The 25,676-nt window shown below is 39.5% G+C and overlaps 1 protein-coding gene across 2 annotated transcripts in view; it reads left to right on the top strand.

Moving 5' to 3' along the window:
* LOC145764529 (lactadherin-like) overlaps positions 1 to 23,383 on the top strand; it is a 51,771-nt gene extending 28,388 nt beyond the window's left edge. The window contains exons 4-6 of one of the 2 annotated variants that reach the window (XM_082576146.1): positions 1,267 to 1,439; positions 2,949 to 3,090; positions 13,558 to 14,147. In XM_082576146.1, coding sequence (XP_082432272.1) covers positions 1,267 to 1,439; positions 2,949 to 3,086 — 311 coding nt within the window. In that variant the 3' untranslated portion in view covers positions 3,087 to 3,090; positions 13,558 to 14,147. Of the gene's footprint in view, positions 1 to 1,266; positions 1,440 to 2,948; positions 3,091 to 13,557; positions 14,148 to 23,033 lie in introns of those variants that run through there. The other variant, XM_082576147.1, reaches the window with a different exon arrangement.
* Positions 23,384 to 25,676: the final 2,293 nt, after the last annotated feature.

Genomic DNA, 25,676 nt, shown 5'->3' on the forward strand with positions numbered 1-25,676 from the left:
TCCTGTAAAATTAGCCCACGGCTATCGAAAATGGGACGCAACACCGTACGCCTCTAAAAACTGTCACTACAATACAAACTACTTAGATAAAAGACGGAATTTTTGTCCAGCTAGCAAGCACTAAGCCAACAGTTAAATGTGCGACTAACTCTCAAGCAACCATTTCACGAATGACCAGAATAGATAGCAATATCTCAAATGCACGTAGACAGTAACTGTGACGCAATAATGAAAGACATTGTCACGCAATTCAAACCGGTGTTCAAAGGTAGTGATGCAATATTTCATCAGGTCTTACGACCGATGGTGCAATATTTGGACATTTTCTAGCAATTTCCATGACGTAAGATGCCAGCTAGGTTAAGTAGACCATAACGGTTTTTATATGACGTTTGATTTGGTGAACAATTGGCTGGAACACATTCCACAAGTTGAAAAGCACTGGTCTGGAATATAATTTCAGGCTGTCAGACCGATAAGATGCTATGAATGTTGGAGCAGAATCCGTTTTTACGTTCAGGAAATTTTGACATTTCGATTCGATGAGGCGCTACTCGCGTGAGATAGCGCAGCGAATAAGGCGTTGGCTTTCTAATGATGCAAACCTGGTTCGATACCCGGCTTAAGCTGGTGGTTGATAAAAATATAAAATAAAAACTGATTTGACATTTTTTATTAAACACACAAAAAAACAAGAAAAAACTATTAAATCCAACGTTTTCGACACCACATATTGTCCTAATCAGGAATAATTATTCCTAGGCTATTATTTATAAATATATATAGGCTAGGCCTACATCTAAAATAAATAAATAAAAGAATTTAAAAATTTTACATTAAAGCTGTACAAACGACACCTCTCAACAGCACTATCAACAACTGACACACGAATTCAATGCAGGATGCACAAATTGGCATAAGACAGATCACATGATATGCACAACACAAAACATTGAATAAAAGTTTTATTGTAACCTGATACTATTATTACGCACAGATCTCCAATTCTGCAGCAAAATGTTGTGTGGTGTGCAATACGCCTAAGCAAACATCACGCGTTTTGCCCAAGACAAAGGGGGCCCGGAATGACTCTTCGTACCCATAGTGAAAATTTCTCTTAGAGGCCCTGTCCTTGGCAACAACTGGTTTGTTTGTTCTGGTTCTGGTCCTATACTAATAAGCCCTCAGTGAAGTCAATCTGACAGAGTAGACTAGACAACGAAAAATAACAACAGGATCGAAATAATCAACTGATTATGTTTGCAGAAACACCTGGCGAGTGGATACAAATTGATTTGTTGGAGCCAACTCGTGTTTCTGGTGTTGTTACTCAAGGAAGGTCTATATCTCGTGGTGATCGGATAACAAGCTACAAAATTCAATATGGAAACTCTGTTTCAACCCTGAAAACTATAAAGGACGAGAATGGGAATGACAAGGTTTAGTTGGTTTTAGTTTTGAATTTTTATCCTCGGACAAATAACCTGACAAAGCCTTGATTGATTATTCCTGGTAGTTTCGCATACTTGTAGAGGCTTTTGACGCATGGTCGGTTACCGAGATTGAGAGAGTGAAGTTTTTCGATTGTTGGAGTCTTGTTGCGGGAAAGTTATTCCATTCATTAGGTGCCGATGAATGGAGAGCAGTCCTGAGAATAAATTGCTCAAGCGCACAATACGAAAGTCGAACCAACGTCGATTGCTCTTGAAGCTTCTTCGTTCACGAAGTCACGCCTGAGCTATCGGGGCGAAATTAAATAATGTTTCTAGTAGAATAACATGATGCGTTCTACTGGTGCAAACTAAGCTAAACTACCACACGATGACGATGTATAAAGTGACAATCTACTTTTATTCCGACGTTTGGTCAATCAGACATGACTGACTTTCAGGGAGCTAGACCAGGTAGTGACTTCCTGTCTGGCATGGCAAAACACAGGACCATGTTGTAGTTCAAACTTTGAGCACGATAATTTTGTCTGGAATTTGAATGTTCATTTTGCGTGTTTAGTTGATTTCAGCAACATGGTCCTGTGTTTTTCCATGCGAGACAGGAAGTCACTACTTGGTCTATCTCCCTGAAGAAGTCAGTCGTGTCTGCTTGACGAAACGTCGGAATAAAAGCAGATTGTCACTTTATACATCTTGTGATATTTTAGCTTGTTTGTTTGTTTGTTTGTCGTATCCAGGTTTACACGTAGTGGTTGAAGATTTAGATTAAGTGGACGGGAAGGCGAGTAAGCCAATCTTCGTGTCCACCTTCAGGCATGCCTTTAAGTGTCCTGCCAAAGACACAGCCGCATGCTCTTGAGGTGTCGAACCGGCGCCCTTTCGATTGCCGTCCCAGGGCTCTCACCACTTGGCTACGCAGCCGACTATTTAGCTTAATTTGCACCAGTAAAACGCATCATGTTGTTTAACTAAATGCCTGGTGAACAGCCTCATTCAATTTTCGAGTAAAATGTTGCTCTTAGCTCGAAGCTGCAGATTTTCGTCTAACACTTTTCTAGAGTTATTTTCAGAATAAAACAAACCTAAATGTGGTGAAGTATTTATAGTAGAAGAAAAACGAAATGTAAATTTGACTAATCAAAAGAATTCAAGTTAACGAAGGAGCTTGAAGACATAAACAAATTCTTTTTGGCGGTAAAGGATCGGATCAAGAGTTTTTATAAACATCCACGTCATCCGTGCTCCTGAAGAGAGTCAGACGAAAACTTGGAGCTTCGAACTATGAGCAACATTCTACTCGCAATTTTCATGTTTTGTACAACCAATCAACTCTTTAACTAATGTTTGTAGCGCACAGGGAGGTATAAATTATTATGTCTATTCATAAAAATTAATCGACTCTATCGTCAAATGTTACAAACGACGTCGGTTCAAATACCGGGTTTGCTTGTTCCATGGAAGCTTGAGAAACTCTACATAACATTTTTACATCTTCAGGTGTTCCAAGGAAACACTGATAGAAACACACACGTCCTTCGTGCTTTCCCACGCCCTCTGGTGGCAAGATACTTCCGGCTTGTTGTTGAAACATTCCACAATTACATCGCACTCCGAATGGATTACGTCACATGTTGAACAGGTGACTGACAAAACTTATCAAACTTTAATTTTTGAAGATGAAATATTTTGGAAATTGAAATCAACAATAGTTGCACACGATCAACTCAACAACACTAGCCTTCGATATCACTCATCATCATCAGTTCAGCTCAAATTCATGAGACGTTGCTTTTACGTCAAATGACATCGATAGAAACATCTCATTGTTTTTCATCGTCAGCAATGAGCAACTAATCTGGGATAATCGTAAACAGTTTGTTATGTAATGGTAACCGATTTGTAAATATTTTCATATTTATCTTGAAGCGGTGATTACATTACAATAACTTGAAAGGGATTAGTCTGCCTGTTTAAGTATGAAATTCATGATTATTCCATAGACATTTTTCAAATTACCACTCGCGTCTGAATCAAAATCAAAGTTTTCAGTTGTTCTTGGACGAAAAAAGTCTCTTTAAAAACTTCATCATGGCAGTTTTGATCATGTTGATCGTTGTAGCAATTTTAAAACGTTACTACGATTTTGCAATCAGCAGTTATTCGCTGTTTGTCAACATCAAATGTGATTGATTAATGAATAGAGTCTTTGGTCTTCGGCTTAGAAAGCTTCTTTGAGAGCTTAATCCTGGCAGTTTCGCGTACGCCACTTGCAGAGTAGAGTGGAGTGAAATCAACTTTTTTTTCATATTAACTCTTTCGCGCCCAGCGATTTTGCACGGTTTGGCTGCAAAACCCAGGCATTTTTGCTATTTTTTCTCTAACTTTAACGAGTTGACACGCGTGACACCGATTGTGTATTTTGACATGGAATATCTCATTGGAAAGATAATTTCAAGTTCTGACTATAAATGTTAGAACCTACTTTCCTAATACAGCATATTTGAAAATCCAATATTTTCAAAATGTGTACTTTTTTAACTTTGTTTTTTGTTAAAAATTTTGTGAAAATGAAGCATCTTACAAAAAAATACTCCCACCTTTTCTGTAGAACCTAAAAAGATTTTTTTTCTTCAGTGGACTTCCTAATGATATGAAGTGTCAAGAAAAAATCAAACATGCCTTGTTCCTTTACTAGGCCTACATACTTTTCTTTTAAGTGTTGGATAAAGTAATTACATTTTGTCAAATTTGAGCAAAATTTTTTGTTTGAAAAACACGAGAATATCAATAAAATAAGCATTTTACAAGGGACCAGTGAGTTTATAGATATTCTGCTACAAAGACAAAGTCTTATATCACGCATCAAACGGCATCATTTTAAAATGATGCTGGGCGTTTCGCAACCACAAATCATTTTAAAATGATGCTGGGCGCGAAATAGTTAAAAACCAGATGTCTAAAAAGTACAACTTTCAAAGTGATTTTTTTCATCTGCCACCCAGGTGGCTAAATACCTTGAAAGTTCATGTGACCTTCTAAATCGGCAAATCTGCAATAACTTTCGAAGAGGTTGAAAAATGGCTTTTGGCTTAAAATGCTCGGAAAATCCATGTTTATATTTTCTATGCAACATTTTCTTCTAAATGTATCACATCGACCACAAATTGGCAAAAAAACAACCAAACGCCTGAACCAGTAACAATCTAGCTCTTCATATTTGAGTCGATATCTCAAGCAAATTGTGTTTCTGCCTGTACTGTGCACTAGGGTGGCTCATTTTCCTTGATATTCTTTAAAATTTTTGTCAGTTTGGAATAATGTTCCATTTTGCTCACTGATATTTGTAAACCAAAAATTTTTGTTGGGTTTTGACCTTTGACCCTGGTTCACCCAAGGAGAAATTCTGACTTTTTCTGAATAATTAGTAAATTTCGAAGTGGTTTAGCAGTATCTGAAGAGAGGATTTCTCAAAATTTGATCACGTGATTTTGACGTCAGTTCCTCTGTTAACTTCCACGTGGAACATCTTCACCCTACTCCAAGTCTGAGAGTCACTAATAGTGCATGCTTTTAGTGTCATTTTAGTTGATTTTACAGTCTTTTCGCAATCAGTGAATCTATAACATAGACCAGGGATGGCGAACCACTGACCCGCGGGTCACGAAGTGACCCATCACAGATTTTCAGTGACCCACTTGTTTTTTTTAAAATAATGAAATTTAAACAAATATTTCAGCAAAGAATAAATGTTTCACTAAATATTTGTAATAAGGCCCCACCCTATTTTAACTGCATAATACATCAGGAAGCCCTTTGCGCCAAATCAATCAAATCTCTTCAAAAAGTTGTAAGTGTGGTAACAAAAATAGTCGACTATATTGCATCTCATGCTCTTAATAAACGCCAGTTTGCAAATTTATTGAACGCGTGTGACAGTAAATTTACTGGCTTACTGATGTACAACAGTGTAAGGTGGTTAAGTTGTGGTAATGTTTTACAGCGATTTGTTGAATTGTTGGAAGAAGTACAACTTTTTTTAGCTGAAAAAAATCAAAAATATCCAGAGTTAAGCGAAAGTACGTGGTTGAATGATTTACATTTTTTCGCTGATTTCACAATGCATTAGCCTACAATAAGTTACTAAATTGCAAGGCTGTGGAAATATTGTATTATCCATGTTTGGGCACATTAAAGCATTTGAGAAGAAACTCGCTATTTTTTCTGTAGACCTTGAACATTGAACAAGGTCAGCTGAAATATTTTCCTCAGTTGTTGAAGCACTTTACCAGCACCAATTTAACTTATGAACAAAAGCAAACTGCACTCAACAACAACAAGTATGTTTTACTGACGAAAGAGGCCAAAAATGTAATGTCAGAAAGGTTCACCCAGTTCCGAAAGCTAGATATTACATTGCAGTTCATTCTTTTCCCGCATGCAATTCAATTTGAAAATCTTGAATTATCAAACTTCGAATGGCTTCGTCTTTACAACTTGGAAATGGAAATGATGGACTTTCAAGAAAGTGCAGTTTGGAAATCAGAATTTGTAGACTTAAATCATCTCCTACAAAAAATTGAAATGAAAACGGATATGGATGGTTGTGACTTTCCTGCTGTTGAAAACCATGCTGAAAATATAATTCTTACAGAGTGGAACTTCCTGCCAAACTCGTTTGAAACTATGAAAAGATTTGCAGTAGCTCTGTTAACGTTGTTTGGTTCTTCATATTCGTGCGAATCTTTATTTTCGCACATGAATTTTATACAATCAAGCATACGGAATCGTCTCAGCTCAGATATGAGTGCTGCATGTGTGAAGCTAAAAACTACGGATTACCAACCAAGGATAATAAGACTTGCAGAGAAGATGCAGCAGCAAGTTTCGCATTAACATGTAGTTTTGCATTAACATGTAATTAAATGTATGACCCACTTTTGCTTTTTCAAGGATTAAGGTCTCTTTTGTGACCCATGCACTAAAAAAGGTTCGCCATCCCTGACATAGACCAACAAAAAAATTTTGGTACAAAACGTGAGAGTCATTTTAGAGTATTTCAGGGCCCCTGATTCCGAAAATGCACTTAGTTTTTTCGAATTAGCTCTAGTTTTCGAGATATTCGACAATGAAAATATTTTTAAAGTCATTTCTCAAAAGCTTTCAATTAGCAAATTACTTCTTTTTAGCCCTGTTTACCATTATGATGTCATAATTGCACTCGTCTAGTTCAATTGGTTCATATTGCACGAAAGTTCAAAACGCAAGCAAAGGTTGAAATGAACTGTGTTTAACGTAAGGGAGACATAAATACACAATGAAAACAGTTGTGAATCAGTAGGCCTACATCACAAGAAAAATATCCCGAAAGTCATGTGCTTATGAATGCAGCTTTATATTGAAAAGGTAGTCCTACTGAACTGGATACTTGTACAAATGAAGTTTTATTCTAAGCCTTTGCTAAGGCCAAGTCTTTGCTGCAAGAAGTTTTTTTTTTCTGGTCTATAGGCTAAATAAATTGCATATAGGCTAATAAAATATGCCTTTGACAAGTAGGATGCTGTACAAACAACCCAGATATATTTTGCTGCATGAGGCAACGCAGAGGACCAACGCATTCTGCGATAGATACAGCGCTACATAAAAACAAGCATTATTATTATTACTTTGACATGAAGCTGGGTGATCAAGATAAGTCCTGGGTTCCTCCTAAAGTATGCAAACATTTCACTCAAACCCGTTTCTGGGCTCAAGGCTAAGAAGTTCAGAGTGCCATGGCATAAAGAGAGCCGTGGAATCACCATGAAAATTGATACTTCTGCACGGTGAGGATGTTCGAAGGAAATTGGAACATCATGTTTACATAGAGTGTGCAAGGTAGTCATTGCATGGACGATTGGACGTTGCTGTTTCTGTTTTTTGTTTGCCCTCTCTAGTTTCAAGTGGTGATTTTCTTGAAACAATAGGAAAACGGGCATGACTGAGAGTAACCTCAATACCTTTAGTAATGTTTTGGAGCAAGGTCAAGTTTTTTTCTCAAAACCATTACTACCACCTACTGTGTAGTTAAAGATTTAGTTATCAAAAGTGGTAGCTGCAATCTTGGCTCCTCATCTCGATCAACATGGCATTCTTGACTCCAAGGCCAAGATTACGTTCTTCCGCAGCAAGGATAAAATTCTAAGCAGCTACTTTACTGAAGAACATAACTTTGTATTCTGTAATTATATAAATGGCCTTCGCACCTTGATGGGTGTTGCTCAGTAGGCCAAGAGTTGCGTTTGTTCATCGATAGCTTTGTTTTGCTTATTTGTCTATAGTTTATTACGGTAAGCAAAACAATGTAGGCTATGCATTTTGTTTGTACTTAGTAGCTAATTACTTAGTAAGTCTGAGACTGTTGAAGTCAACAAATATCTTAATGCGAAACACAAGTTATATATTCTACATCTTGTATCCTCAGGCTTACTTCACATCATATTTTGATTGTTACTAGGCCAGTAAACGTTAAATAGCTGTTTGTTTGGGTTGTAATCAACGTGATTGGTTCCAAATAGCGTTTATACAATTCAGAAATGTGCCTGGGATTACTTCCAGTTTTGTCTATGTAGTAAACGACACGACGTTAAATCGAGAGGGGCTCAAAATTGCGAAAAAAATATTTTTGCTGTAACTCAAAAACTAAAGCCAATTCGAGAAAAATTAGTGCATTTTCAGAATCAGGGGCCTCGAAATACCTTAAAATGACTCTCACATGTCCTGCCTTTATATAAAAAAAAGTTTTGTTGGCCTATGAAAATCGATAAACATCGTCAAATGATTCAAGAAACTGAAAGCAGTAGATATTTACTACGTGAAGGGTGCACGAAGAAAATCATGTCTGAAATGTGGTAGAATTCGACATTTTGAGAGTAATACACGTGTCAGTGTTCATGAAGTTACTAATTAAACCACTTTGCTTGCTACAAGTTTGTGTTACTGCCTCTTATTGTGTCCATTGAGATGCTAGAGTGCATTAGAAGATAGCGAGTGGGCAGTTTCAGGGATAAGCGAAAACTCGATATTTTGAAAAAATTCAAACCAGGTGAACCAGGGTCAAACGTTAATATTTTTTTGTGAAATTTGGTGTAGGAGATACATTTACCAAAAGGAACAATATTCCAAACTGACGAAAAATTTAAAAGAAAGAAATTTTTTTTTTGAGATTTTGCGCCAGCCTACTGTGCACCTCATGTGATCTGTTTCCCGCCGTGTAACTTAATCTACACAAATCCAATTTGAACATTTGATTACATACAAAGTGTGCTTGTTGATAAAAAAAATAGTGCGCCAAAAATGACCAAAACAAGATTAGATTTATCAAAATTTTTCGAAGGGCAAGCCCTCCACAGACTTGTACAGCGATACTTTTTCTGACATTAAGTTTTGTATTGTCCATTTATCTTATATTTAGGCTAACACTTTTTCGAAAAAAATTTAGAGTTGTTTACGTTTTGCTGAAATGATGAATGTGATTTTTCCCGACATTGAAAAAGTTTGCGACCACAACTTAACGCTTTATTGTCTTATTTGTAAGCCATCACTGGGAGTGGAGTTGCGAGCCGCCTTCTCGCGGGACGCAAAGGGAACGGCCCGTCGGATTGTTGAAGGAAAAAACTGCGACCTTCACGTCGAAATTCCCCCTCAAGAAATTGAGGAGAGATTTCGACGTGACATGACCGCTCCTAAAGCTGGGAGTTGCTCGCGGATGCCTGAGTGGATGAACGCCCACCGTTTCGAGTATGACGGTGAAGGTCTTATTACGGCCCGGGAGGTGGAGGCGGTCCTCCAGTCGCTTGATGTCGGTTCCGCCCCTGGTTCTGACGGATTGTCCTAAGGTTTCTGGAAGACCCTGGACCCAAGAGGGGGACTCTTGGCCAGCCTTTTCGAGACCTGCCGGATCAACCGTCGTGTACCGGACCAGTGGAGAACCAGCAGGATCACACTCATATGCAAAGACCCTGAGGGTGATCTGCACGACGTCAGCAACTGGCGGCCCATCTCCATCTGCCGAAACATATATAAGAGTTACGCCGCCGTATTGGCCCGACGCCTGCAGCGATGGGCGGTGGAGGGGAATGTTATCAGCCGAGAGCAAAAAGGATTCATGCCCACGGAGGGCGTCTACGAGCATGTGTTCATGCTCGACACCATCCTCTCGGATGCACAGTCACGCAAAAGGCCTGTGTCGGTTGCGTTTCTGGACATTCGAAACGCCTTTGGCAGTGTCCGGCACGAATGCATAGCCGAGGTCCTGCGTCATTTCGACGCCCCCACAGACCTTATTGAGTGCATCTCCGACATATACGTCGCTAACACCTGCACCGTCCGCTGTGGCAATGGTGAAACCGACCGTATCCTTGTGGGGCGGGGAGTCCGTCAGGGCTGCCCGTTGTCTGGGCTGCTATTCAATTTGGTCATCGAGGTGCTCCTCAGGGGCGTCTGTGACAAAACGGATTGCGGCTACAACCTTCCTGCTAAAGAAGATATCAAAGTACGTTGTATGGCATATGCGACGACATCTGTTTCGTTTCTTCCGATCGCGAGCAGATAATCTCCCTCTTATCTACTACTGATTCCTTCTCTTCCTGGTCCGGGCTACGGTTCAACCCACGCAAGTGTGGCACCTTATCCTATAGGAAAGCGTCGGCGTCCGTCTGCGGGTCGACTCGGAACCTTTTTCCCTAGCCGGGGAGGAAATCCGAGTCATCCCCAAAGGCGAAACGTACAAATATCTTGGCGCTCGAACCGGTTACGCCTCGGATGCGTCCCTTACCAAACCTTTCATCTCCACCCTGGAGAAACACATTTCCTCTTTAATGAAATCTTTCCTTACTCCAAGCCAGAAACTTCTGGCACTTAATTCTATCATTCTTCCGTCCGCGTCATACCATCTGCGAGTGCGGCGCTTCAGACAGTATGATCTTCTGAAGCTCGATCGACTGGTATTGCAGTGTTTGAAGGTGGCGTGGCGTCTTCCCAGGTGGGCGCGCAACGCTTTCTTTTACTGTAAGCCTGCATTGGGGGGCTTTGGTGTGTTGAATCTGTGTCGCGAAAGCGACACGCTTTCGATAGCCCAGGCCTTCAAGATGCTGACGTCTCCTGACGATCGTGTCTCTGCCATCGCTTTCGGGCAGCTTAGGCGTTGTGCCAGTCTGAGGTTCGGCACTCCAGATCCTACCCCGTGCCAGCTAGCCAGTTACTTGAATAAGGGCCCCCCTGAAGGTGCCCGTTCTCGACCGTTCCCAACAGGCGAAAGCTTGTGGGGTCGCGTCCCGGCGGCTACCCGTCGTCTAAATGTACGTTGGTCCGCACGTCCGGATGGCGGTCTCGAGTTGACCACGGGGAGCTCCAAAATCCCCTAAGAAAAAAAGTGGTTCCGACCCTCCACCAACACAATGACTTGTGGTGGAGGAGACAGTGGGAATCCAAACCTGACCAAGGCAAGACGGTCAGTGCCCACTGTCTGTCCGGATTTTTGAATTCTTGGACTCGGCGACCGGAGCTCCTGGATCACTTGAACCGTGCATTTGTTTATAAAGCCCGCCTAAACCTACTTCCCTTGAAATCAAAACCAAGCCATGGCCACCCATATAAACCTGCCATATGTCGCGCGTGTGGGAAAGCGGAAGAGACTCTCCCTCATATATTGAACCACTGTTCCTACCGTGATGCCTGTTGTCACGGAACGACACAATTCAGTATTGTGGGAGATCGTGAAGCATGGTACCTGCCGAATGGCAAACCTTGCTTACCATAGATAGTACGGTTCCACAACACGTGGAAGCGGGCGGTGCTGATCTGCGCCCTGACATTGTCCTGCAACGCCCTGACGGTGTCACGGTTGTATGTGACGTCACTTGCCCGTTTGACTACGGCGCGGATTCCCTTCGAAAAGCCGCCGACAGGAAACACGACAAGTACGGCGAGTTATGTATAAACATATTGGAAGACAGGAAGCGCCCTTGCAGGGACGTCCTGTCACTTCCGTTCGTCGTAGGCTCCCTCGGGAGCTATGCTCCGTTGAGCTCTCGGGCTTTGGCGGCCTTGGGTGTTCCTGCTCGTGGGGTAGCAGAGGTGGCTAGAAAAGTGGCCTCCCTCTCAATCGAAGGTTCCCTCCGTGTCCGGAAAGCTTGGAACGCCGGGCTCACTCGTGGAGGGGCTACGTCATAGAAAAGACGATTCCAGCGATCAGAAGCTCAATTCCCCAACAGCAGAAGCTCTGCAGTAAGCATCCGAGCGCGCAAGACAGCAAACCTCAAAACCCGCCAGTAATTGTGTGACATCGTAGTATGTTAAATCCATTGTTTCATTATCAATTTACCTGTAAACAATTGTCGTTTCATCAGCATGCTGCAGCTCAATGAAGAATACAATCATCATCAATAAAATAAAATAGCAATATATGAATGAAGTATATATTGCATATCGTGAATGGACTCATATCATCTATCAATGACGTAATATCATTAATAACACTGGATCTGTATTTTCACATTTCAATATTTTAGATTATCACACACTACCTTCTCTCGATATGCTGCTCTTTCCCGCTCGGATCAACCTCGCGTTGCTTTTAACTCATCGATAAACATGATTTCCCGATCAACTCGATGCAACCTCCAAAGTTTCATCCCACTATTCTATATTTTTCCTGGTAACGTAGCCTAGTCATATCTACGCTTCGATCGCTAGTCCCCCCGACCCCTCTGGGCGAACCTGCCTCAACGTCTGGCCAGTGCACATCCGTGCTCGTTGGTTCAACGTCAACACTTTTTCGGTAGGTAAAGCATACAATATATTCCCACTTACCATCTTTTTTTTTACACCAATTAATTGAGCCTTTGCTCCAGATTTTATATAATTTTCGTCTCCCACGAGTATTCAAATCGTCCTTGTAGCTAAGCTTCTCTTCCTCGTGGGAGACCCCAAAGTTTATCCGCTCTGCCTACGGGCAGACCGGGTATAGGAGTCAAACGTACCTGTGTTACGGTCACGTGATGGAGACGTGGGCGCTGCCTGGCTTTATAAAACTTCTGTCGCCCGGCCCGTCGTGAGCTGACCTTTTTGCGTTTGCAGAAAGCAAAGCCCGTCTCCCTGGCCCGTTCCGCCACTCTAACTTTTGCGGACGAGTCGCACAAAATTCTCGATCCACACTTTCCTTCTACAGGTACCTAGACTCCCCAGCCTGGCCCCCGCGACCTAAGCTGGTGGACTTCCCTTCCGGGTGCATCGCCACCCCATAATCACGCCGCTCCCCGCCTCCACGGGGCGTGACAGGCCGGTTCTTTAAAGTCTCTGACCTGGCTATGTTTATTGTGTTCTTCTCGCCGTGTCAATTATTTTGTACTCGTGCGTCGTTGATCAAAATAAAACAGTTCATCATCATTTTGGGGAGAGCCCAAGATGGTGCTCACATGGCCCTGGCTTGAAAAAACTTTTTAATCAATCTAAGTATTTTTAGTAATAGTTCGTTTCTTATGTGTATTAAATTAGACTATTTAGTGAGAAAATATCTAGTAGGATCTATGCATTACGTGATCACTATTGTTGTTGAGTAAGTTAATATTTCACAAAATGTTTACAATTAAATTGTAAAGTTTGGTTATCTTCAAATAATTAATTTCAACACTTGCCTGCATATTTCTCTATCACTAATAAGTCACTATGGTATCAGTAGTTGTTTAAAATAGGCTACTTGTCTCTGTGGCTGTTATGGTGATGTTCTGGCCTCAAAAGACAAAGAGCCTAGGGCTATTGTTTCTCTAAATCTGGACCTGGACAATTGTTTTTTTGATATCATTTTTTTTCTCTCCACCCTGTTGTAGAGGTATTGAACCACTAACATAGGCCCGGTCACCAAAATTGACAAAGTAAAATTTACGAAAGTTAAACCATCGTTACACCTTATCCAGCTGAATTATAATACCATAACACCATTCTTCAGGACACCCATCCTTCATATTGCCCTGACAGAAAAGCTTCACCCTTGTCTATATTATTCACTGTTTGTATAATAATTGGTTCCTATGCACATTTCATAATCTCTTCTGTATCATTTGAAACGCAGCACGTGACCAACAACGAATGGAAAATTACTTCACCCATCCTTGACCCCGCCATTGTGACGTATCAATGCTGCTCGTTTCAGATTTTGTAATTATCGTCGAGTGTTTGAAATATTGAACAACCGTAATCACAATCGTAGAATAAACAAGTAATCGTAATCCGTTCATGTAAAATGTTGAGTAACTGTAATCGTAGTCATAATTATATAACATGCTAACAATTATTGTAATCGTTGACATTGTAATCATCCAATCGTAAAAACTTGCCGCTGAATGGCGACTACTGGCGGACGTGTAAATATTTCTCAAAGTTGATCACAGGAAAATTTTTAGTTTGATAGAAAACTATGTTAAATGTTAAACATTTGTTCTTCAACTGCTCCACTACAATTTCACTCTCAACCTTTGACCTTGTTATTATGCGTTCATGTAACGTCATGTAAACGTCATCAGTGGTTCTCAAACTGTGCGTCGCGAAACACTGGTTGGCTTACGTCGTTTAAAATTTCTTTTTGAACAAACTTTTTTTTTAAATTTGCCCTAACCCTAATCCTCAGTGCAGTAATCGTTTGTTGTCTGCTAACTTATCTACTTAGTCAAATAAAAAAAATTATTTGTAAAAATACTTTAAAAAAAAAAGTTTCACAGAAAAACAGAAAGTTCAATTCTACTTAGGAGGGAAATCATTTTTTTGCCAAAACAATGATAAACCAATGTGTCTAGTGTGCTTGCAAGTTACGAGACTAGAGATAGATTAATAATCATGCTTTTATTTGCGCCCATTGCGATAACATACAGTACACAGCGATCACAGATGCGATACAACAGACGACAGGAAGCAGCGAAGTGACATATAGTCTTCGAGTCAGCTGTTCCCCTTATTTTGGCTTGCCTTTAAGTGTCTTTCGCCGAGACACAGCCGCGTGCTCTGGAGCGGTGTCGAACCCACGTCCTTTCGAACGTCGCGCAGACGTTTTCACCACTCGGCTACGCAAGTAATATCCGTTCCGAAGACTTTAATTTAAAGCGGAATTATAGCAGTAGGCTACAATGCACGAAAAAAGTACGGACCATACCACGAAGCGTCTAGGAAAGCAACTTTGAAAGAACAAAAGGGCAGCTATTCCAAGCAAAACAACACGATCATTAATTTTGCCAAATCTGATTCAACTGCAGCCTTGAAAATTTCATACAAAGTTGCTGTAACTGCACTTGGTAAACATGGTAAAGCTTTTCGGGAAGGGAGATTATAAAGAGTGTGCGATTGAAATACCCCTTGACTTTGGAGATAAAATAACTAGCCAAAACATTAATAACGTTTTTTGTCTCATCAAACCTTTGCATGAAGAGAATCAGACTTGACTGGCAACTTGACTTCGCCATGTTTGGTTCCACATACATTTGCGAAAGCAGCTTCTCAATTATGAAGAAATTGAAAAGCGACATACTATAAACAGAATGGCTGATGAAACCCACTGGGCGCCTGCTTACGTCCGTCAACCATCGAAATTTAGGCAGAGATTGACACAATAACCAAAAGCAATAAACAAGAAATCTTGTTGACATGCTGTGTAAACTCATTGTATTTTCTTTACTCGCTGAAAATAACTTTTTGTATGAGGCCTGTGACGTTTTTCTCAGATCTTAATGTAGGCCTCCATGCTCGCAGTCTTGGAGTCACGTGACATCGAAGAATCTGATCCAAATTTCCTCCTTTCCTGAGGGCGATGGCTTCCTAATACCAAAATAACCGGCTAGTGTGCTGGGTTATTGACTAACTGCATACTTTGTTTGATTTATTGATTTTTGTGAAAATTCTAATGAGTTGATTTAACATTAAAATAACGAAAAATATTTTCAGCCAACCTGGAAACGATCAACTTAATCGAGAGTCCCTAAAATAAAAATAAAAATTTTCCCCGATAACTCAACGGATGGCCACCTGGCTTTGAAAAAGATGACATGGTGAGAATAAGCAGCGATGATTCAATCCAAGACTTGTACAGTTTGTCAAGTAATTCAAGGACAACTTTTCATTCAACACCACCTAGTGGATGAAATGATTTATAAGCAATAATTGATAAGAAGAATATAGGTGCTTGCTTGTTTAGTACGTACGTAGTAGTCTCGTACGTAACGTAGCTACGTACGAGACATTAAATATAATTCCGTGCTACTCGTGCATTGTTGTTAATTGATTCCAAATTTGAAAAAGGTGGGTTGACTTTGGGATTTTGACAGCTTCAGATCTAGACATGACAGAAACTGGCTTCCTTGAAAACACAAAATTAAAATCAAATTTTTATGTCGCTAACGTGAAAAAACAATTTGTTTATTTTGACAATCAAAATGTAATTTGATTGGTTTTACCGGTAGAACAAATTCGCGTCACAGCCGTTACTAGTGGTCAAAAACGAAGCCTTTTCTAATATCGGTGATGAGTGTCATTATATCACTTATCCGAAGACTTATTAGAGAACAGTTATCAGAAATAACAAGTATGACACCCTATAGTTTATAACGCGAGCAACTTAATACCTCACAGCATACCTGTTAACAATACCCAGTAGCATTGAAAGAGGGTTTCAGGGGCTGGGACCAGGGGGTCTGCCGTGATTTTGTAATTATACTTTCTTGCAACTGTTGGTTGGTTTTGAATCTTTATCCTCGGACTGACAAAGCCTTGATAGATTATTCCTGGTAGTTTCGCATACTTGTAGAGGCTCTTGACGCAGGGCGGGTTACCGAGATTGACAGAGTGAAGTATTCCGATTGTTGAAGTACTGCTGCCGGGGAATTATCCCATTCACTAGTTGCCGCTGAATGGAGAGCAGTGCTGAAATGCATTGCTCAAGCGCACACTCCGAGTGTCAAACCAGCGCCGTGTGATCTTCAATCGGGCGCCGCGTAACCACTGAGCTAACTGTGACTCATATTGCTCATTTGACTTCAGACGATTGAAGCTACGTCATCAAGATATTTTGGAATAAAAGGAATTGAAGTGAAGTATTGTTGGATTGAATATTCGTGGTTCGAGTCATATTATCACATTATTAACCATTTTATTACCATATATCGAACCACTAAAACTTTGTTATACTTTTAAAATGGCATAAATGACATGTTTTGAATCGTTATCCTCGGATTGACAAAGTCTTGATATGTTATTCCTAGTAGTTTCGCACACTTGAAGAGGCTTTTGACGTAGGGCCGGTTACCAAGATTGGCAGGGTGAAGTTTTCGACTGTTGAAGTGTTGTTGCGAACCACTGATCGGACAAACAAAAAGCAACGAAATGCCAAGAAGAAGATCAAACGCTTTCCGGTCACGATTGCGTCCTCCTCTGGAAATAGCTAATTCAATTACACCTAAAAAAGAAAGCGAATGTTATTGCGATGTAAGTTTATTGTGTAGGCTACCATACTTCGCTATGTATAGCCTACTATTATAGAATCTGATTAGCAAATTAAGTTAAGCTATTTCTCCTTCAACGGCCATGTTTTTGTCAGGCTTTGTCGTGGCCTCCAGGCAGTGCCGGTCTTTGGGGTGTGCAAACCGTGCGATCGCACAGGGCCCGCAAATTAGTGGGCCCGCAATTTACTCAAAAAATGCAGTTATTTTGTCATTTCCAATGGAAAAATTCAACAAAGGAATAAACAACAAGAAAACATAGAGACTCAACGGGTGCAACATATTTCGTCCCCTGAAAAGATCGAGAAAAAAAAACAGAACCGAAGTCGCTGATCGGAGTTGCTGCAAACATTTCAAAATTTCTCTCGATCTTTTCAGGAGACGAAATAGGTTGCATCCAGACTCAACATGGAGACATAGGCTAGCTTTATTTCCGAAAAATGCCAAAAAAAGCATGATCTTATCCTTTTGCTATGCCACCGGACAGCACCATTTTATCGTAATATTCATACCCACATTTTTGTTGAACATGTTCTCAGAATGCCCCAAATTCAAAGTAATTTTTCAAAATTTTTTGGTGGTGGCCTCCCAGACCCCCCGTCGTTGAGGGTTCTTCACCCGCCGACCATCAAACCTCTCCCCTACCCTTTCAAAATTCCTAGCTACACTACTCAATTGGATCATTGTCATTGGGGCCTGCAAAGCATATTCCGCACAGGGCCCGAAATACCCTAAAACCGGCACTGCTCCTGGTCATTCAACCAAACCGCTTCTGAAATTTAAAAAAGTATTGATATTGTATTCTTTGGATGTAGAGTGTTTTGTTTTCACAAGTGTCTTGATTTGGGGGCTGAAGATCTCATTGATACGGGCCAAAATTATTCTCTCAACGGGTTGGTGCCGGTAGGCTACTGAGGTTTTATTCCGGCCTCCCGGTCAATCAACCAAAAAGTCCCGTTTAAGCATTCAGTCAGCCAAAATATAGCTTTACACTATTTTGTGAGTCGTGCATGGCCTGGTGCGTTGTGCTTGAAATGGCTTCGCCCGTAGTAGGATTTCTTTGTGGGGTATTCTTTGTATACCTTGCTCTTATTTGCTACGAGCTAAACGCCTCAAACTGTGTTCCCCTTACGACCATCAGCACTCTCGATTGACCAGGAGCAGTGCCGCTCTTAGGGTATTTTCGGTCCTGTGCGCAGTGTTGGGCGCGATAACTCATTTTTCAGGCGATAACGATAATCGATAAACGAAAAATACCTAAAGCGATAACGATAAACGATAAATCAAAAAAAAAACTTAAGCGATGACGATAAATTAATCATCGCCAATAAATTATGGCCGATAATGTCCAATAAAATTATTGCTGATAATGTCCGATAACGATAATTTTTGTTTTATCTTGATTCGCGCTGCCCCATCCCATGCAGCACGAACTGTTTTCATCAACATGACGAAAAATTGAATATAATATACTGTAAAGGGAAAGAACTTTTTGTGAGTTATGCATGAATAGAATCGCAACAGCGGCAGTGGGTATCGAATCTTCAACCTCTTGATCAAGAATCAAACCACTGAGGTAACCGCCGTGCTTATAATTATACCTTCAAATACCAGTTGGATGCTTTTATCAATTGAGTCACACTGCCGCTTACGTGCAGTAGGCACAATAATTAAATCAAATGAAAATACCATAAAAAATTCCAAACTTTGTATTTTGCTTTCTGCTTAATAGCCGGTTTACAGCAAAGTCAGCAATAATTGAAAAAATTCCAAAAAACGCAAAATGCTGAAAATTTATCAGTACCGGTAATCTTAAGCGTTATTGGTAGTAAAAAATGTGCATACTGTGAAATCCACCAAGCTTGTCAAATTAGTCGTGTTTGTTTTAGAACAATAACATGATTATCGTAATTTACTGATAATTTCAGATATTTTTTTTTGTTTTCTTTGTCAACACTATTATTAAAGCAATGGTAGAACGCTGAGTTGTTGAGATAAAAATTACAATATAGGTACTCTTTAGTGAGAATAAGAATATTTGATTGAAGTAGGCTATGTCGCATAGGTAAATGAGAAAGGTTATAAGGTTAATAGTTAAAGGTTATCTGCATGTCAAATGCTTCAAGCAATATCATATTCCTCAATGACTTGTTTCAGTGATGTTGTGTTACTTTGAATTGTTGCATGCATTTCATTGCATTGCAATTTGCAACTCTAAAAATTATTGTGTTGTCAGGGCCGTCGCTGCAGGGGGGGCGTGCCCCCTCCCCTGACAACGACCTGTGCACACACACTTCAGGCACTGAAGAAGAACTGGTTTCAATTTTAGTTTCATTAACTAGGTGGCTAGTAAAAATATTACTTTTCATGGTCTTTTCACTTGTGTGTTGATCCGAAATCAAATTTATCGGCGATTATCGGCGATAATCAAATATTTCCTTTGGTGATAACGATAAACGATAACTGAAAAAACAATTGAGCGATAACGATAAGCGATAAAAATTTATTGCCGATAATTATCGATAATAATTACCGATAGTTATCGCCGGTAAATTATCGCCGATAATGCCCATCAGTGCCTGTGCGGAATATGCTTTGCGGGCCCCAGTGACAATGATCCAATTCAGTAGCGTAGCTAGGCATTTTGAAAAGAGAAGGGGTGGTTTGACGGTCGGTGGGCGAAGCCTGACGGCGTGATCGCCGAAGGTGACACCCAGCGACTGGGGGGCCTCCCACAGAAAATTTTGCAAAATTACTTTGAATTTGGGGCATTCTGAGGTAATGTTCAACAAAAATTTGGGTATGAATATTACTGCAAAATGGTGCTGTCCGGTGGCATAGCATAAGTAAAAGTTAACGAAGAGATTAGCGATTTCAAGGAGATTATGGCGGAAACATCAAACAAATTTAAAAAAAAATTGACTTTTTTTAGCAAAAAAGCAATAGCAAAAAACTGGTAGAGTATGTGTGTTCACTTAAAATTTTAACCAGTTTGTCAATAATTTTGCTCTAACTTTGCGAAAAAAGCAACCTCGTAAAGTTTTTATATCAAAAGTTATTAGAAAATGAAAGTGTGGATGGAATAAGTCCACACGTCAGGCCATTATTTCACAAAAATCGCCTAGTCCGAATGGGGTTAAAAAAAGCATCTCTTTGAATCAATTGTGACATCACTGGAAGGAATATAAAGCAGCCGATGTCACGTCGCACTCTAATTCTACAGCACCTACTTTCCAAAAGGGCAATTCGATATTTTATAATAAACGATTTTCAATTTAATTTAATTTTTTCATTTTATAACTTTTTACTCCAACTTTTACAAATTCTATAATTTGATTTAATGCATAGTGCACGTCTTGAAAAAGGCATTATCTAATATTATCATTATTTATACATTATTGATTGATTGATTGAATCTTTATCCTCGGACAGGGAAAGCTTCTTGTTTGAACTCGTTTGAATTATAGCTTGTACTCATTGATGGCTTGAACAACATTGATCGTTAACAATTCTGTTTGTGACGATTTGATTGTTTGTAACATTGCGCACAGACGTATAGTGACGTATAAACATAAATAATCACTGTGATTGTAAACCAAACTTGTTATATTTAAATTCGTCTTTGATATTAGTTGATTGTATTTGTTGGTTTCAGTTGCTTCCTGCTCTGTGGGAATGAAGGATGGAAGAATCCAGGATTCCCAGTTAAATGCTTCTTCTGAGTGGAATGACTGGTTTGGAGCAGCTAGTGGGCGACTGGATAATACCGAATTAGATGGCGAAGCTTGGGTTGCTTACGGAAGTAAGAAGTTGTGATGTTCCTACACAAATGCTGGTACTGATAACAATGGTCTACAAAAAAAATTTCTGCTCTTTTGATTTTGATAACTGATTTAATGTAATTTTGGGGTGCTGAATTCGAATCTAAACTCAGATTTTGACTATCACATCAGATTTTTGGGATATGATAACAAAAATGCTTGATATTTGCCAAAAGTGGAAGATTTGGCGTTGCGTTTACCATCAACATATACAGTGCCATAGCAAAAGGTTAGTGTTAGATAGGTCAAAATCGCTTAAATAAGGTTACTGGACAAGCATTACCACAAAGGCTTGCTTAACTCTTTGTTATTTCATGCAAAACATTGACAAAGGGGGCGATCAATAATATTTTAGCTTCACTTTCAGCTTGATATTACTGCTTTGTTAATAATGCTGCTTTCAAAACAAATTAGTGTCAAAATTGTAGTTTGTGTGTGTACTTTAGCTATTTATGCACCACATGGCCTGGGTTTCTGGATGTAGCACAATATGTATGTGTAATAAACGCAACGTCAAACCTTCAACGTCAAATCAACGTCAACGTCAAACCTTCAACTTCAAACCGTCAACGTCAAACCACTTTTGGCAAAAGTAACAATTTTCTGTTATTATATCTCAATCTCACAAACCTGACGTGATAAGATAAATCTGAGGTCAGATTTGGATTCAGCACCCCAAAGTTACTCTAAATCAGTTTTCAAAGTTAATGGAGCAAAAATCATTTAGACCAGTGTATATTCATATCAAATTTAAAAAAAAATTACGAGCATATGTAGCTAATCTTATTTTGCATAACCATAACCAAATGTTGTGGTCATATAAATATAACTACGATATACAGCGGACGTTTGTTGTTGCATAATCGGATGGGCAATTGTCATGAAAACGTAGGGCTTTGCGCGTCCATTGTTTACATTGTCTAGCAAGGTGTTTGTCTAATTTTTTTGTTTTTTTTCAGTGTTGTCACCCCCGAGTTGTGTCGCTAATGTAGGCTATATGAATAGATGGATTGTGAAGGTATACACTTGTTTGATTTCTTTGTTCTATGCTGTGGGCTTTGGCTGTTTCATGGACGCTCTATAGCGCTTGTTTTTATTTGGTCCAAGTTCATTTATTGGCAACAACTCTGAAAACTTATCTTGAGCGTCAACTGCCTTCGTTGAAGTCCATAACCACTTCTGAGCTGTCACAGTATGCTACCATTTCATAAGTGAATGGATAATATATATACCATACCAATATACCATAAACAGCCTAATAAAAGTGGTGTGGCCAGCCATAATAAAAGTGGTGTGGTCAGCCATAATCGAAGTGGTTTAGTTAAATTTGTTTAAAAATCCACATCCATCTTCAACTTAAGTTGTTGCAATTCCTATGCAACACCGTGTTCTCAAGCACGTTTATTGCATGCTAGTCATCGTTTGACATGATGGTTGGCCACAAGAAATTTTCCCTGATATTGAGAGATTCAATTAAACGCTCCAAGTGCCGAAGACAATTTTTTAAAAGCGCTAAGTTATTTTTACAAACTCTTTGGTGATCATTTCAATGCAAACACCTTTGAACATGGAATGTTATTGTGATGATATGTTATCCGAGAATAGTGATAAAGTGTGAGCAAGATTTGAAACGCTTAAAATTCGAACTGCCAAAACAACATCACATTGATGGACATGTATGTCAATTGCATTCCAAGTCATGGCGATTAAGTTTATGCAATCTTTCGGTTTATCTGTTTTCAAAAGTGTATAAGTTGGCTAAGTTAACATGTGATTTATAAACACAACTTGTATGATTTTGACACGTTTACAAAAAAGGTCTGTTACCTCTGGACCTAGAGGGCATTGCCAACCGCTTCAACATACCGGACTTTGTGCTAAAAAAGTTCAATCAATGAAATAATAAACTGATTCCAATTGCAGAAAATGTTGGCCAGTGGTTACAAGTTGATTTGTTGGAGCCAGCTCGTGTTGCTGGTGTTGTTACTCAAGGAAGGTCTACTAAAGATCAATGGATAACAAGTTACAAAATAGAATATGGAATCTCCGTTTCAACTCTAAAAACTATAAAGGACGAGCATGGGAATGACAAGGTGAGTAATGTTTGTATTTGTAAATAGTATTGGACTCTGTCAAGTCAAATGTCAATGTGAACATTTGAAAGCAAACGGGATCAGTTCAAATACCGGGTTTGCTTGTTTCATGGAAACTTTAGAAACTCTACATAACATTTGTTACATCTCCAGGTGTTCCAAGGTAACACTGATAGAAACACATACGTCATTCATGCTTTCCCACGCCCTTTGGTGGCAAGATACTTCCGTCTTGTTGTTCAAACATTTCATGAGTACATCGCTCTCCGAATGGATTACCTCACATGTTAAAAAGATGGTTGAATCGCAGTCGTCATGACGATGAAAATTATTTTGGAAAGCAGAATCAACAGAAGTTTGCAATCTATTCTAACAATCAATTTATAACACAGTATAGCTTACACGTGCGATAATATTCATGATCATCAGTAATAGGCTATACTGATATTTTTAATAAATATATAAATAATAATAATACTGATACTGTATTATACTATTTTTGTTACGTGTAATCATCGTCAACTGATGTGTGATTTTATTTGTTAAAAAGTTTCTGTTCATTAATCACGTCTACATCAAAATACAAAAATTGTTGTTGATTAAATAGATAAACAAAATGATCGAAGAGCCTTCCTTTACATCAAATGACTTACTATTTAAGTGTGACTAATTGAATCTTCATCCACGGACTGAAAAAGTCTTTGTAAAACTTTATCTTTGCACTTTTGCATACCCTACTTGTAAATGCTTTGAACTGAATGAGGCCTGGTCAACGAGATTGACAGAGTAAAGTTTTCTATGTTGAAGTGTTGTTGTTTGAGAATTATCCCATCCATTAGGTGCCACTGAATAGGAAGCAATCCTTCCTATAAGTTCTCAAGCGTAGATTCACCGCACAATCTGTCGCCGTAACGATTTCGTGGAAATAGTTCTGATATTTTAAACATGACCTCGCTTTTAAAAATTCGTTTACTTTCTTAGTTGGAGCTGGCCACTACGCGAATAAGACAAAACTTGGTCGGTGCAGGCTGCACGCGGCCTCTCGTACAAGTTTGTTGACATATACCGCAGATAATTCGTTGACTACTACAGTATCGTAATCGATGCGGCCTTTAATAAACTATAGTAGATGCTCAGTTCGTAATTTTTTTCAACGTTTCCTATGTCGTTCAGTTGACAAACGAGGTTTATCCACAGTCTGATTTGCACCAAAGCAGAGTGTTTGGTTGAGCGGCGTACTTGGTGTTCTTAACTTGTTTGGTGTGGATGTCCAAGACACTATTTCTTCATATTCCATCAATTTGAAACTGACTGCACAAAGCTTCACTCTCGCCTATAATAGTCCCTGCTTTATGACGCATGGTTTCAAGACCCATTTCGTAACCTCTTCTATCACAATCAAATGGGAAATCACTTCATCCATCCTTGAGCCCGCCATTGTAACGTATCCATGCTGCTCATTCCAGATTTTGTAATCATCGTTGAGTGTTTGAAATATTGAACAATCGTTGTAGAAGCAAGTGATCGCGATTTGATTGATTTGAAATTTTATTAAACTGTAATCGTAATTACATAACAAGTAAAGTATTGTTATTAATGACATTGTCATTGTAATCAAACAATCTCTCATGAGTAATAGCTTCGAGCTGAATGGCGTTCCTTTGCTCAATTGTTAATATTTCTCGGGAATTTGCTGGAAAAACTTTGTGTTTGAACGAAAAACCATGTGGATTGTTTTTAAATGATAAAACTATTCTTCTATGTTTTATTCAGCTTTTCCGCCAAAATTACAACAATGAAGCCACGATTTGATTTTGTGCGTTCATAAAATATCATGTGAACTTCATCAGCTGATTATGAGGACGATTATCTCGTGTGTTGACATAGCTGTTTGTATTCGGATTGTAAATAAACAAATTGCTGCAATAGGTTTTGTAGAAATTTATTCATGAACTAGTTCTTAGTGTTATAGATTGAGGCAAATAAATAAAAGCGAAAACTATGTAAGTAGCAAAACATAATGGCATATTTTAGGAATAAACTTTTTCTTTACCAGTCCAGGGGTCGAGCGGCTTCACTTTATACACCCTTGAGCAGTGACTGTGACTTGAGCTAGATGTTTGGAAAGGCTTCGAGTGGCCATTATATTAATTGATAATCCAGTGCGCTGAGACCATGCACACCGTTTGGTGTAAGATAGAGGATGTAACGAATGGAGTGGTCTGCAGTTTTCCTTTTCTTTCCGCACTCACAGATCGTAGATTATACCATTCCCAATTTGAGCAAGTTAGAAAGACATAACCTGATGCCAGTGCGCGGGTCGGTGCACAGGCCTTTTTGGCAATTATGTAACATGCGTAACTCTACAATGTAACCATATGGCAATTATGTAACCCTACAATTAAATTTCAGTTGGATGAAAGCCAATTTTGAAATTTAAGCTTTAAAGTCTTGTGGATTTCCATTTTCACTCCAAGCTCCATGGGCGGTTCACCCAGTTTGCCGCAATGATAGATTGATCTTCATCAGTTTTCACCAGGAGTTGTGTGGCGTTTACAAATGAGTGCTTCGATTTCTATCGCCCGGATTGCTCGCTTGCTGACTCACAGAGCCTGGAGTGGAGCAGGTGATCGAGATTCATGGCACGACGAGAAAGAGACAAGATGGTTTCTTTGCTACAATAGATTGCGAGTTGAATGCCTGCACGGATAGGGAGGTTGTCCGATTGTGTAGGTCGCATGCAACGAACTCTCAACTAGAGTAACTCCATGTTTAAGCAAAATTTATAAAACCTAA

The sequence above is a fragment of the Aplidium turbinatum genome, chromosome 2, assembly GCF_918807975.1.
Source record: "Aplidium turbinatum chromosome 2, kaAplTurb1.1, whole genome shotgun sequence".
Lineage (NCBI taxonomy): Eukaryota > Metazoa > Chordata > Ascidiacea > Aplousobranchia > Polyclinidae > Aplidium > Aplidium turbinatum.